Below are 15185 nucleotides of genomic sequence, written 5' to 3'. Positions count from 1 at the left end.
TTACAGTGTTAAACAATTGTATATTACTGTAATATTATGTAATGTTTATACACATACATTGTAAGTTGTAGATTAATGATTCATAAAAAAGGATAGAAGTCTATTCATACACTTATCACAGCAGCAAAGGGAAAAATCACAACTGAAAGACATATTGCACCATTATTATATCAGCAGGCTACTTATAATCATTGCCATCTACTGGTGGCAAATGTAGCCACTTGGAATTCTTGGTGGACATACCACTTTTCATATGTAATCCTCCTCGGTGTCCTGCACCTTTCAAACCATTTATCACATTTTTCATGAATTTGGCACTGAGCATTTTTTTGCAGTTAAGTATCCAACTGTCATAAATTCCAAGTTATGTTAAGGATGTTGTGTGGGGGTTAATGCTTTCTCTTTAGAGACTCGGTTAGAGAAATCATTGACTGTCGGGTACAACCCAATTCATAGGAGTCATGTTATCATTTAGGGTGAAAGTGGAATTGTTCATCTAACCACAGTAAATCAGTAGCTTGTGCTTCACATTTTTTGTAATGGCTTCTTCCTTTATACTCGGATTTCTGTTGCTTTGTGATAGATGTTTGAGTGAGCCCTCATGGGATTAGAATTTGTTAGCTGGGTATGAGCTGAGCGATCCCACGATTCATGAGCTGAGGACTGCTGAGCACTGCCACTCCCCTCACTGTAAGCTCTGGGCATGCATCAGCAATCACTGTACGGTATGGCAGTGGAGTGTTGTGTGTCAGAGGGAATGGGCTGCCCGGATTGAATGGATGGTAAAAACCTCTAAAAAACACCTTTATTCTCAAGGTGTACTGTGCACTGATGAGATGCATGGCTGTCCGGGGTGGAAGAGTGGCTAGTGGGAAACCTCTGGGGAACCTGCAGCACATCAGTTTTGTAATTCGTACCTAGGCATGTGGGGCTCTCTCTAGGTGGACTTTTATTTCCCTATCTACTTGTGAGCTGAGATGGACCCCCCCCCCCCTATTCTACTCCTCCTCCTCCTCCTCCTCCTCCTCCTCCTCCTCCTCCTCCCAGTGGAATGGGTGGGTGTCTGGTAGGTAACAACACCCAATCACTTCAGGTGCCTTGTGTGATGAGCCCTCCAGATTCTGGAGTTTTTAATTGTTGTAACCACCACCAGAAAGGTTGTGGGGTGGCCAAGAAAGTGCGGCGGGACCAAACGCAGAGCAGCCAGCGAACAGACAAACGAATGGAAAGGACGGACACGAAAGAACGACGGACGATCAAGAGAGACCTTACGACGACAACACACACAAAGCAACGGGGTGACAGAGACAACAAAACGAATCCAAGATGTCCACTAGTAGTGAAAACAAAGAATGGTAAACATACTGTCTGTTGTCGAGGCGATATGTGAAGACACACGCAACAATTAGACTCACTGGACGAGTGAGAGGCAGGTGCTTAAATATATGATTGGGGCACTGCTATTGGTTGCTGGGACCATGTGTTTCACTGTGGTGTCCTCACATTAAATGTAGGCCAGGAGGCGCGTGCCGCCACTGCTTACGGCGCGATGGTGCAGAGACCTCGAGGGGTCTTAAACATCCATGCCGCCTGGTGCGTATTCCAAATCTGTGGTGTGTGGTACCAGATTAATAGTTCAGTATTTAGAAACAGTATACATGCTGCAACTCGGAATGTATTTTTGATAGTTAGAAGAGGAGAGGGAAGCTTTGAGAAAGTCCTAACTTTTTACATTCTAAAGGGTTTAGGATACATTGCAGGGACATTTAAATCAGTCAAGTGGTTATGCAGTGGAACACTGTTGGTTGAAACATCTAATCCCCAGTAGGCAATGAATCTACAGAAAACAAAATGCCTTGGGGAATATGCCATTGAAACTGAGCTCCACACAACGTTGAATTACAGCGAAGGTGTTGCGACATGTAGGGATCTGTTACACATTCCCAGAGGAGAACTGAAAGTTAAGTGGGTCCAAGGAGTTGATGTGCAGAATCACGAAAAGAGTGGAAGGTAATCTTATCACATCCAAATTCTTTTGCTGACTTCTCTCAAACCCTATGTACGGTTTCACATGCCAGTGCTTGGGCACATCACCTTGGGTTGTAAGGGAAATTTTGGAAAATGTGGTTAGATCATCCATGGAATAGTTGTTTGTGCATCTTCTCCTAAGTGTGTACACTATTCTTGGGATCACCCTGTCTGGAATAGGGACACCAGTGTCTTCATTGAAGAAAGGAAGGAGATCAAAACAACTAAGCGTATCTCATATGGTGAGACCAAACAATCTATATGGCCATGCAGATCCTGGCATTCACTACCTCCTTTGTGTATGTCTGTAAACAGCCAGTTCAGAAGACCAATGCTGCTACACAAACGGAGGTTGCTAGTGGTAGCACCGCTACTTCTGTTTGTCAGTGTGCTTGTGCTGGTAGTTAGTACAAAGCCTCTGCCTCCTCCCAGAACATGGTTACAATGTCCTGGAGCTCCTAGCTCTTCCAAAGGTTCAGAGGCAGGTCCACACTCCAGTGCTGTCACTACCACCTCCACAGTTGTGGCTCCGAAACCTCCCTAGACAAAAAAATCAGTCTGAGACAAAGAATCAACTGCCAGTGCAGACTGGAAGCAAGCAGTCTGACGATGTTGACATCCCCGTCTGACATATCTCAAGACTCACTTACAAAATCCAGTGGACCTTGATGTCTACCTGGCCACAGATCTCAACCCAGTACAGCCTCTACAAACTAGGGGCTCCTGTCCATGGCAGGAAGACATGGTGGAAGTGTAACCCCTTTGTAGATGGCTTTATAATTGCAGTGGAACGTTAATGGGTTTGGGACGCACGTGGAGGAAATCTAACTGCTAAGGAGTGCCGCCTGTGCTTGTGTTTGCAGGAAATGCATTTAAAGTGTCTGATGCCCCTGTACTATTGGGCTATACATTCTATCGCAAAGATGACCTGATGGGGAAAGGGCCAAGGGTGGGATCACTTTGTCAATAACGTACACCACTTCTCTTCTCTCCTCTCCCCTCCCCTCCCCCTAGCTACTGACCTGCAAGCAGTTGCAGTTAATGTTTGTGTGTGTCACAGGATCACTGTTTGCTCTCCATATTTACCTCTTCATAATGTAATTGGCTGAGGCTCTAATGGATCTTACAGAACAATTCCCCTGACCCTTCCACATACTGGGAGACTTTAATGCCCATCATGTATTGGGGGGGTTCGACCTGTACTCACCCCTGGCTTTGGTTTTTGCAGAGCCTCATGCCGTTTCACAAGCTTTGCATCCTCAACACAGCCACTCCCACTCATTTCTGTGCTGCTATGAGGTCATTCTCAGCTTCAGCTGTTGACCTCTTTCTGCTCTTCAGCCCTTGTGGATGTGGTTCAGTAGGAAGTCAGTGATAATGTTCGTTTCAGTGACCATTTCCCACTCTGTATCCATCTACTGGATGGAGGTGTCCCTGAAAGGATGCAGTCACAGTGGATGATCAGCAGAGCCATTTGGATGCTGCTCAGCCAACTGGCAGAGTTTGAATGCCATGACAGTGTCCAGGAGTGGGCAGACCACGTCACATGAGTAATTCACCAAGCCGCTGACTTCTTCATCCTAGAGTCCTCTCATCATTCTAGGTGGCCGCCTGTCCCTTAGTGGATTGATGAGAGCCATTCAGTCATCCAGGTCAGGCATGCAGCTGTGAGACGGTTTAAGTGCTGCCTAGTGATGGAAAACCTGTCAGTTAGCTAGGGAAAAATCTTGACACATCATCAAAGAGAGCAAGAAAAGGTCATGGCAAGTGTTCCTGGACTCATCAATCATTCCACTTGTTGTACTACAGTATGGGTAGTCACCAGGAAGATCTCTGGTAAAGGCCGTCAGTTACCTATAGCAGCATTATAGAATTGGGGGGGGGGCTCTCCAAACAACACTTGGAGACATTATGCATACAACAGCAGAACAATTTGGGCTGACTGCTGCCACTGCCAGCCAGGATTCAGGGTTCTGTTGTTACTGTGGCACCATAGGTAGGGGTGAATTGGAGTTGAAGTCTAACGATTCAGAGTCCTCCAACTGCCCATTCTCTATGTGGGAGCTGGGTTCAGCAATGTCTGCAGTTCATGATATTGTGTCTGGTCACAACAAATTCAATACAGCATGCTGCAGAACTTGCAATCAGCATAAAAGGAAGTACTCTTGACTCCCATTAATTCTTGGAGTGTTTCTGTAACGAGCTCTGTATGAAAGACCTTGGAGCGAATAGTTAACCATTGTCTGGTCTGGAGGTTACAGACCAGGCACCTCCTAGATTCAGGAGATTTTGATCCACCATTGACAACCTGACGTTGCTAGAGCTGGCCGTTTCGCAGGCTTTCCTATGTAAACAGCATTGTATAGGTATGTTTTTTGATATAATAGGGCAGCTCAACCAATGGGGCTTACATGGCAATCTCTCCATCTTTATTTGGTCCTTCTATCAAACCATGTTTTATGGTACTGAATTGGTGACATGCTGTTGAACCGTTTTGAGCAGGAGAATTGTTCTTCAGGGCTGTAATTCAAATGTTACACCATCTTTGCCATAGTTGTAAACAGTATCTCATCTAGTTGAGGAGTCCCATATAATGTTCATTATTTGTGGACGATTTTGCTCCCTACTGCCAGGTACTCCATATCAGTGGGCTCAGTACTCATTAGACATTGTGAGAAATCAGAATGGGGTGCTCCGCGGAACTAAACATCCCTAGATCCACTGTTTCTGATGTGGTAGTGAAGTGAAAATGTGAAGGGACACATACAGCACAAAAGCGTACAAGCTGACCTCGTCTGTTGACTGATAGACTGCAGACAGTTGAAGAGGATCGTAATGTGTAATAGACATCTATCCATACATTCTATTCATCATTTGGATTTGCAGCTCCTTGTGTTTTCGATGTTTGAAGTTAACGTTGTTGGATGTAAGGTCTGCCAGTTATGCAAAACTGTTTTTTCCAAGTTTCCAAACATGTTTCAGCACCTCTGTGCCATAAGCAGTGGGTTTGTTTTATTTAATCTGCAATGTGAACATTTTTACTAAACGCTTACAAAATTATGTGGATATTTAGTTCAAACAAACTTTTTCTTTTTGTTAGTACCTTCACAATTGGTTTGCATGGTTTTTCGGGACCATTTGTGCAGTTTTTTATTTCAGGTAGCTTGTCATCTGCAACCAAACAATGTTGGTGAGATTTTGTTGGGATTTTACCTGTCATTTTATGCTCTAAACATAATTTAGTTTGTCATGATATTGACGCCTATATTTGTTTTTACTTGGGTTTTTGTGTGGCAAGCCCTTTTATTCTCAGCATCATGGTAACGTGTTGTGAAGCCCATGCAATCATTACACGTATTTTCATAAAATAAGGCTGTAAGAGCACTTCGCACTTCAACAAAACACACTGTAATTGTGGTGGTTGTATGTCCCAGCCAGTCAGTGTTCATTCTGTTTAATCTATGGAGCATGAATCTGAAGTTTGCTTGCGTATGTGTCATTGGGTGATTCGATAGGCTGTGAATGGTGGTGCTTGTGGTTTGTCAGTTTCCTGGATATTGTGAAGTTGTGTGTGTTGTTTGTTTTATGTATATTGAGATCTAGAAAATGTAGTGTGTTGTTAGTGTCTGTTTTTAATGTGAAGTTAATTTTTGGGTATAAGTTATTTATTTCATTGTGTAGCTGTTCTATGTGTGTATGTGGTTCATCAATCAGGAATATTATGTCATTGACATAACGGTACCAGTATATAACTTCGTAGCTTTTTGGTTTTATTATGTGTCTGAAGATCATGTTCCCCAGGTTGTTCACAAATATGTTAGCTAGGAGGCTACTAATTGGTGATCCCATTGGCAGTCCTTCATGTTGAGAATAAAATTCTTTATTGAATACAAAATAATTTTGTGATGTTATGGTCTTGAGTATGGTTGTTATTTCATTGATGTGTGTGTCCGGTGTGTGTTCTTGTTGTTTTAATATGTGTATGATGATGTTGATTGTTTCATTTATTGGAATACAACTGTATATTGATGTGATGTCAAATGATATGAGGGTTGTTGTCTGGTATGTGTATGTTCTTGATTCTGTCGATTAATTCCTTTGAGGTTTCCAGGTTCCTGTTATCAAAAGTGTAAATTTTTTTAGTAATGTGTGTGGCTGATGGGCTACGTGGTAGGATGGAGCATTTCGGAAGTTGATGACAGGGCTTAATGGGATATTATCCTTGTGAACCTTTTTCTAAGGAATTCAGGGTGGTTTTTCTATGTCATCCTTTTCACCTGGAATTTTAAGGATGTAGTTTTGATGTTTTTCAGTGTGTGTTTTTCTGGTACCTTGCTGTTGGGTTGCTGGTCAAAATCTCTCTCTCTCTCACACACACACACACACACACACACACACACACACACACACAGAGAGAGAGAGAGAGAGAGAGAGAGAGAGAGAGAGAGAGAGATATGAAATGTAAACAAAATTCAAATTTGGCACCAAACACACTGGTGAACAAATGAACACTGACTGGGGTGGGACACACAACCACCACAATTACAGTGTGTATTGGTAAAGTGCGAAGTGCTCTTACAGCCTTACTTTATGAATATAATGTTACGTTTACGTATGCTTCACAACACCTCACCATGATGCCGAGAATAAAAGGGCTTGCCACACAAACCTAAGTAAAAACAAATATAGACGTGAAATATAACAAACTAAATTATGTTTAGAGCATAAAATGATAGGTTAACTCCCAACAAAATTTCTCATCAGCATCGTTTGGTTGCAGGTGACAAGCTACTGTAATAAATAATGCACAATTGGTCCAGAAAAACCATGCAAACCGATTGTGAAAGTACTAACAAAAAGAAACTAATTGTTGTTTGAAACTAAATATCCACATAATTTTGCAATCCTTTAGTAAAAATGTTCACATTACAGATTAAAGAAAACAGAAGCCCAGCACAGAGGTGCTGAAACATGCTTGGGAACTTGGAAAAAGTGGTGTTTTGCATAACTATCCAGACCATCACGCATGAATTCCAAACTGCTTCAGGATCCACTGCAAGTACTATGACGGTTAGGTGGGAGGTGAGAAAACTTGTATTTTATGCTCGAGCTGCTGCTCATAAGCTACACATCACGCTGCTAAATTCCAAACGGTACCTCACGTGGTGTAAGGAGTGTAAACATTGGACGATTGAACAGTGGAAAAAGTTGTGTGGAGTAATTAACCACGGTACACAATGTGGCAATCCCATGGCAGGGTGTAGGTATGGCGAATGCCCGGTGAACATCATCTGCCATCGTGCGTAGTGCCAACACTAAAATTCTGAGGCAGTGGTGTTATAATGCGGTCGTGGTTTTTGTGTAGGGGGGGCTTTGCACCCCTTGTTGTTTTGCATGGCACTGTCACAGTGCAGGCCTGCATTGATGTTTTAAGCACGTTCTTGTTTCCCACTGTTGAGGAGCAATTCAGGGATTGGGTTGTATCTTTAAACACGATTGTGCACCTGTTCATAATGTACGGCCTGTGGCAGAGCGGTTGCACGACAGTAACATCCTCATAATGCACTGGCCTGCACAGAGTCCTGACGTGAATCCTATAGAACACCTTTGGGATGTTTCGGAACCCTGACTTCATGCCAGGCCTCACCGACCAATATTGATACTTCTCCTCAGTGCAGCACTCTGTGAAGAATGGGCTGTTGTTTCCTAAGAAACCTTCCAGCACCTGATTGAACATAGGCCTGTGAGACTGGAAATTGTCATAAAGGCTAAGAGTGGGCCAACACCATATTGAATTCCAGCATTACCAATGGAGCACACCATGAACTTGTAAGTCATTTTCAGCCAGCTGTCTGGATACTTTTCATCACATAGTGTAGGTGTCAGCCAAAGATATGAAAAGGAAATAGCCTTCACACTGACAAATTCCGCTGAAGCAAGCAGTTTCCAAATGTCAGAAAAGTTGGGAGTGGCTGCCAGTGCAGAGTTAATCAGTTTAACAATTTAAAGGTATTTCAAAAGCTGCTATCACAATAAAATTCACACATAATGTGAATGAAACTGTGTAGATCAAGAAAATAATATTATTGAAAAATCGATTTTTTTTTAACCAAAACCCATTACATTCCCTCTTAACACTTTCACTGCGATATCGCTGCAGGCGCGCAACTCTCCAGTGTGGCCTGTCAACGTGCGGATGGGTACCGCTCAGAGCCGACGCTCCTAAGCACACCTGAGCTATATGCTGATGTCAAGACCTTGTAAGATCTGTAGGATCATGTTCTATACTGACTTAATGATGACACCTTAGATGCATTACTTCAAATAAGCTTCGACTGTATTGTGGTCATGTTTTAAAGTCTGTTTGCTGTCTGACACTTATAGGGGGCACAGGCGTCATTCAGATGTTCGTGATTTGTTAATAATGTAACAAAAAATACAATTCAAACAAGCAACAAATCCACTGCATTCAGGAAAAATTTGGATTCCAAAATGCAAATTCTTAAGAAAGAAAAAAGGAAACTGGATTAATTTGAAATTATATTTACTTCAAATGCACATTTTTAAGATTGACTCTGATAGAGGTCATCAATTTAGTAGCATGTTTGCTCCTGGTATGAGAGAATTAGCTGTCTACATTTATCATAGATGCCCAGGGGACGCCCGGATGTGTAGAAATTAGTAAGTGAAACACACCCTACGTGGAGGCTTCTCTCGTGTCCCCCATCACTTCAATTGCCCTGCTATTAAAACAAATTTAGCACAACAAATTCTTTTGCAAAAAACTGAAGTGAACACTTTACAACGCAATAAGAAATAAGTAGGCTTAACACAAAAGGAAACTTCATTTTCTGAGTGCTCGTGAAAGAAAGTTTCACGTCATACAAAGAAATCATGCAATGTCAAAAAGAAATAAAAGAAGTTGTCTTTGATAATTGGAATTTCCCCGATATTATCGCATTTTTGCTACTTTGGGAAATTATACAGCAGTTCAAGAAGTATCCAGGTTTGTGCGCTTGCATGTTATGTGGTTCTTTATGCCAGTAATCACCTAGATTATCTCCGTGTGACAGGTCGGGCTTTTTTTCGTCGTTGATTTACACACAATCGTCATGTTACGTAATGTCAGATTGGGAACGGTCACGAAACAGAGTCAAAAGCTTTGCTTCCACGCTATCATCACTCGGCAATTCTTCTGCAGCCTCTAAATGACAATCTCCGTGGTATGCCTCGTCCGCACTACACAGAAAATCGCTGTCGTCTAGTACACTAAGTAACTGTTCCTCTGTCAGTTTAACACTTTTCTTGCTCCTTTTCACATTGGAACGTCCAGGTGTTGTTTCATTAGCTGCCATTACGAACAATATACGTTCGATAACTGACCACGCAAAATGAAAGTTTACACGCTTTGATGCTAGGTTAGCCGCTGCAACTAGACTGAGTAATCAGACAGTGAGCGCGGACGCTTATAAGCGTCAGCCGCACTGGCTCGTGGCTTGTTGTGATGCTTATCAGCCGCAGCGAAAGTGTTGAGTAACGTTCAAACATTTGCAACACATGGGGTGAAAATTTTAAGGTTTCGTGATTTGTCTCAGTTGTTTCCTCAAATATTAAGGGGATGTTCTTAATGTGTTAACAGGATGACTGGCTCACCCATGTTTTTTGTAAGTGGTCAGCCAGTCACATTTTTCTGTGCCTCTATTAGCTCCTGTGTATTTTACTTCTGTTTTAACCCCAAGTATAGCAGCTTTCACTCCTTCTATGTTGTCTTAATGTAAGTGATTATGTAGTTAGATGTGAGTGATGTGGGAGTATTTTGTTGTCTGTTTTGTCTGTTACGTGCAGTGCTGTGTGAAGTGTGGCTGGCTGCAATTGTCTACACTGCCTCCCCTCCACCACTGCAATCTGTCGGTCACAAAGTAATTTTTGTTGGTACATATGGGAAGACATTAAAAGTAACACAGATTACCCATTAAACACACAAACTTGTGTTTTTGTAATATGTGACGGGAACAAACTGTGCATTAGTGATAGCAGTTTTACATGATGTGGGATAAAATTACATATTTGTTACATGAAAGTGAAGATAGCAAAAATGAGGAAGTAGTAGTGAGAGGATGCAGAATTTTGAAGCCTGTTTTGTGGCTTCTATGCGTAGTTTATGAAATTTACTAAGATGCCGTACAAGAAATAAAAATGTGTTCATTTACATAGTCAACCTTTGTCCCACTTAGTAATGTTAGTAACATATTTATATTTGGAACTAATTATATGTACTAATGCTCTGAAATGTATAAGATGACTTATGATGATTTTGTGTTCTGTTTTACATTTGTTTCTTTTTTCTCAACAAAGTACTTTGTAAAATTATTTTGCTGTCTCATTTTGGGTTTTAGAATGAATGTAGTTTCTTGTAAGCTTATGTAATGTTTGTTTCTTTACAGTGTTTCAATTCCATTTTGGGTGCCAATGGAAGTGGTAAAAGTAATGTCATTGACTCACTACTATTTGTCTTTGGATACCGTTCTACAAAGATAAGATCGAAGAAGGTTTCTGTCCTCATCCACAAATCTGAGACACGCCAGGACATAAAGAGCTGTTCAGTAGTCGTCCATTTTGTTCAAGTGATAACGGTAAATGCACTCCCTATTTTTGCTGTGTTTTAATATTCTTGGTGGCATTTATGGATTTCAGTCAGATTAACGTTCAACATATTTTCAAATGCTAAGAAGCTAATTTTGTAATCAACCTAGGAATTTTATTGTGGGTACACATTCTAGGTCATGGAACTACATGAAAGTGCAATATATTTATCCACTAACATTGGAGAACCAAAGTAATAAAACTTAAATAGCTTGGCACCAAAATCATTACAGTCTCAACTGAGTGAATGCTAAAATTGATATTTCGTTGTGTGTGTGTGTGTGTGTGTGTGTGTGTGTGTGTGTGTGTGTGTGTGTATAATTATGTATTGGTGTCAATATTTTTCAGAAAGACTATCAGCACGAGATTGTAAAGAACTCCTCATTCAGTATTGGACGTACAGCATTTCTGGATAATTCATCCTATTACACACTAAATAACCGCCGTGTCAAATTCAATGCTATATCTAAGTTGTTACGTGAGCATGGAATTGATCTGGATCATAATCGCTTCCTTATTCTTCAGGTAAGTTCTCTAGGTAGTGCTTTGAATAGTTTTATTACTTTCTTAGGGGATAGGGCGTTCTTCACTTCGCCTGACCAAAATGTTCATGAAGTAATTCTTTGATAATTTAGGAGCAGTGGCAATTGATACGGTAAAATCACATATGGGGAAAGTATGCGTTGATTAGAAATTTTTACTTGTCAGTGACTTCGTTGGAGATGTTTAATCCAGTCATTTTTAGTTCTTATTCTATATTTATTAATCAGTAACTGTCAACTCTAATGAAATGAAATGCTTGTTAGCGTAGATATTTAGGAAGCTCCATTTGTACAACACAGTTAATGACACTTGCGAATTATACTCAGTGTTAAGTCTGTAAAATTTAGTTGAATTTTAAATTTGTTTTTCTTGCTTTTGACAGGGTGAAGTAGAACAGATATCATTAATGAAACCTAAGGGCATGACTGAAAATGAAACTGGTCTCCTGGAATTTTTAGAAGACATAATTGGAACCTCAAGATTTAAGGTATTTTTTAAAATCTTCCATTGTCACCACTCAGTCATGTTAAGTGGTGGTGGTGGTGGTGGTGGTGTCGTCGTTGTCGTCGTCCAAGATAATGGTGGCAAAACAGTGGTTATGAAATGATCTTAAAGACACTGTGATGTTAAAGTGATTATTGCTTGCTCAGTTAATTTGTATTAGGAAACACAAAAGCAACTGAAATGATTGAAACTAGAATACTGGTGGCAAAATATTGCTGTGCAGTACTCATGCAATGTTAATTTGTGATTGATGAACTGATTGCGCTACTGCTTTTTTAAGTAAGCCTTTTTGATTGGGAGCTCTCCCATATTTAGCTGCTTCTTTGTTTGGCTTTGGCCGTAAAATTGACATCTGGAGTCAATAATGTCATATTTAAATACCTAAGAGTAACACTGCAGAAGAGTAGGTGTGAAGTGGAACAGTCGTAAGTTGTGGGTGAAGCAGATAGCACATACCAATATATTGGTAGGGTGCTGTCAAACTAAAACATTTTTATAGATAAGGTTATTTGCACCCCCCCCCCCCCCCCACACACACACACACACACACACACACACACACACACACGTGTTTTGAAGAAATACTGGTAAGGAGTGGTGATCCATAACAGCTGAGACTAATAGGAGTCATAGTGTACACAGACAAGGTCACCACAAATTATCACTACTTACTTTCCTTTGAAGGGAGACTCAGTAACAGAAATTGCAAAAAATTGATTTCATGTGTTTCAAAGACTTTTAATATCTCCCTAAAAACATCAAGGAAAATTCAAAACTATTGTTTGTGAGACTAAATCTGCAACTGATTTTAGCCCTTCGTCCACCTAGAATTTACTCATAAGGACAATGAAGATTAAACAGTTTTTATATGAACCACTTTGTCTTAATGGACTAATTGTGATGGGTGAGTTTTGTATGTCAGTGTGTAAATTAGCTGTCAACTATGTTATGAGTGGGCCGATGATGATGATGATGATGATGATGATGATGATGATGATGATGATGATGGACTGTGCCAAGTGTAAACTTCTTAAAATAATAATTATATTATGATCACAGTGCATGCACAGGAAGGTGGAGGGGGGGGGGGGGGGGGGGTGATGGTGTCTAACATACGAAGTTGCCAATTCTTGCCACACCCACTCATGTAATACTATAGTAAGGGATATTATGGTTTTTGTTTCATCATCATCTTTATAATATTGTTTGATATGTTTTCATAAGTGTTACTATATTGCATGATGGCTTTGTGTATTTTCCTTTCCCTACAAGACACACCAAAAATCTGAAAACAAAAAGTTGTTCTCATTTTAAAATATCTGTACTGATAAAATCTACAGTCTGCATAAATAAGAATGTGCATCAATGAAAGATGTTACTAATGAGAACTTTTTAAATAGTGAAAAAGTCAGCTCTATTGATGGAGAAAAGTAGTTGCAGATATTATTTGGCACATGAAGTTTAAAGCAAGAAGGTGCTATGTACTGCCTTAAAATATTTTTAATGTGTTTGCATACATTTTCAGAAACAGAGAAATGGTGTTTCAAAATGTGTAGACAGCATGTTTCATAATCTTTCAGGTTCCAGCACTGTGGAGAATTTATCATATGATCTTCTCAATAGCATCCATTATGAACTTCCCTTTGGCTATTAATAACTATATCATTGCTAGTTCCCTTGTGCTGTTGGTATATCCTGAACTTTTGTAAGGATGATGGTTCCTCATAATCTCACATTCACCATTAAAGGACCTAACTACGGAATAAAAAACACTGAAAACACCTGTCTTGGAGTGACAAGGTGCACACTGTCATGTACATAGGGAGCCAAAGGACAGTAGGGTCTCTACCAGTGCCTTCATCTGGGCCTTTGAGGGAGATTCATTGCCTGAAAAGGTAAAGGTAGTCGTATACCAATGCGATGTGAAACCCTATGACAACCCCCTCCCCAATATTTCAGGATATTACCATCTGCAGTGTTTACCTCCCTTGCAGTGGTGAAGTGTCTCGGAAGATATTTTTTGTGTTGGGTTCTCAGCTTCCCGCACCTTTCCTAATCCTACGTAATTTGGGACAACTTGACCTTTGTCTCTGGCATAGTGGTGCCACCACATACTTCATTGTGGCTCATGGAACTTCCTCAAGCATTGGCATTTTCATTTGCAGCACTCGTCTTCTCCCATCCAACCACTGTAGAGTCCACGATGACCTGTGAGATAGTGGCCACTTCGCGATCTTCCTGACCCTCCCTCAGTATCTCTCCCATGCACACCTGCCCGAATAGGCTCTCAGCAGTGCTGACTAGGGTGCACTCGCCTCTAGGGTGCGCTCCCCACTGCATGGATATATATCAATAAGGCAGTCCAGAATACAGCTACATTTGTTCTTTCAGCAGCTGATTTAGCGATCCCCTCTTCCTTGGGCCCATGCCTATGGAAGACAGTACCTTGGTGGTCATCAGAAATCGTAGGGATCATTAGAAGTAGTAGGCGGGCTCTCCAATGCCACAAGCAGCACCCATTGGAGGAGGACCTCATTGCCTTTAAGTGGCTTCGTGCCTGGGTTGACCACCTACTAAAACGAGACAAGTGAGAATGCTGAGAGTGGTACATTTCAACTGTCGGACCACATACCTCTTCGCAGGTTTGGACGAAGATCAGATGTGTCTACAGATACCAGACAACTGCAGGTGTTGCTGGTATTAACTCGCATGGTGCTGTCTACATTGAGCCAGACTCCGTCACTGAAGATTTTTTCCTGTATTATGTTAGAGGCTCAGTGTCTGACAATTATCAACCTGCCTTTTATGTCATAAAACAGCAGGTGGAGTGAAAGCAGTTGTCTTCTTCACACACCACCTGGAGCTATACAATGTTCCATTCAGCGATTTGGGAATTGGTCAGCATCCTAGCCCGCTGCCTTCATACAACCGCAGAGCAGATCACATCCACAACCAAATGATCAAGCACGTAATGGTGTATTGTTAGCGTCATAACCTTGGCATCTTTAACCACATCTGGAGTGAGGGCGAGTTTCCATTGCAGTCGTGAGAAAGCATCGTCTCAGTACTGAAACTGGGTAAGCACCCTTTAGGGTGGACAGCTATAGCCCAGTTAGTCTTGCCAATGTTTCCTGTAAGTTGCTTGAATGCATGACGAGATGGTGGCTGTGTTGGCTCCTTGAGTCTTGGGGTCTTCTGGCTCCATTCCAGGGTGGTTTACACCAAGGCTGTTCCACTACTGAGTCTGGTTTAACTGGAATCTGCGATCCGAAAAGGTTTTGTCTGACATCAACACCTTACAGCCATATTCTTCGGACTGCAAAAGGCTTGACACCACATGGCAACACCACATTCTCTCTACCTTATATGAGTGGGGTCTCTGGGGTCTGCTCCCAATTGTTATCCACAACTTGTTGTTACACCATACTTTCCAGGTTCAAATTAGTGCTTCCTACAGTAACTCTTCC

General features: G+C 41.3%; 1 protein-coding gene across 1 annotated transcript in view; it reads left to right on the top strand.

The window, feature by feature from the left end:
- LOC126471446 (structural maintenance of chromosomes protein 4-like) overlaps positions 1-15185 on the top strand; it is a 252910-nt gene that overhangs the window by 36155 nt on the left and 201570 nt on the right. Inside the window, exons 2-4 of the mRNA XM_050099628.1 lie at positions 10473-10661; positions 11020-11196; positions 11597-11701. Of these exons, the coding sequence (XP_049955585.1) occupies positions 10473-10661; positions 11020-11196; positions 11597-11701 (471 nt within the window). The remainder of the gene's footprint in view (positions 1-10472; positions 10662-11019; positions 11197-11596; positions 11702-15185) is intronic.

This window comes from Schistocerca serialis, chromosome 3 (assembly GCF_023864345.2).
Source record: "Schistocerca serialis cubense isolate TAMUIC-IGC-003099 chromosome 3, iqSchSeri2.2, whole genome shotgun sequence".
In the NCBI taxonomy this organism is placed as follows: Eukaryota; Metazoa; Arthropoda; class Insecta; order Orthoptera; family Acrididae; genus Schistocerca; species Schistocerca serialis.
The sequence above is the reverse complement of the archived record's forward strand: the minus strand, read 5'-3'. Positions and strand labels throughout refer to the sequence as shown.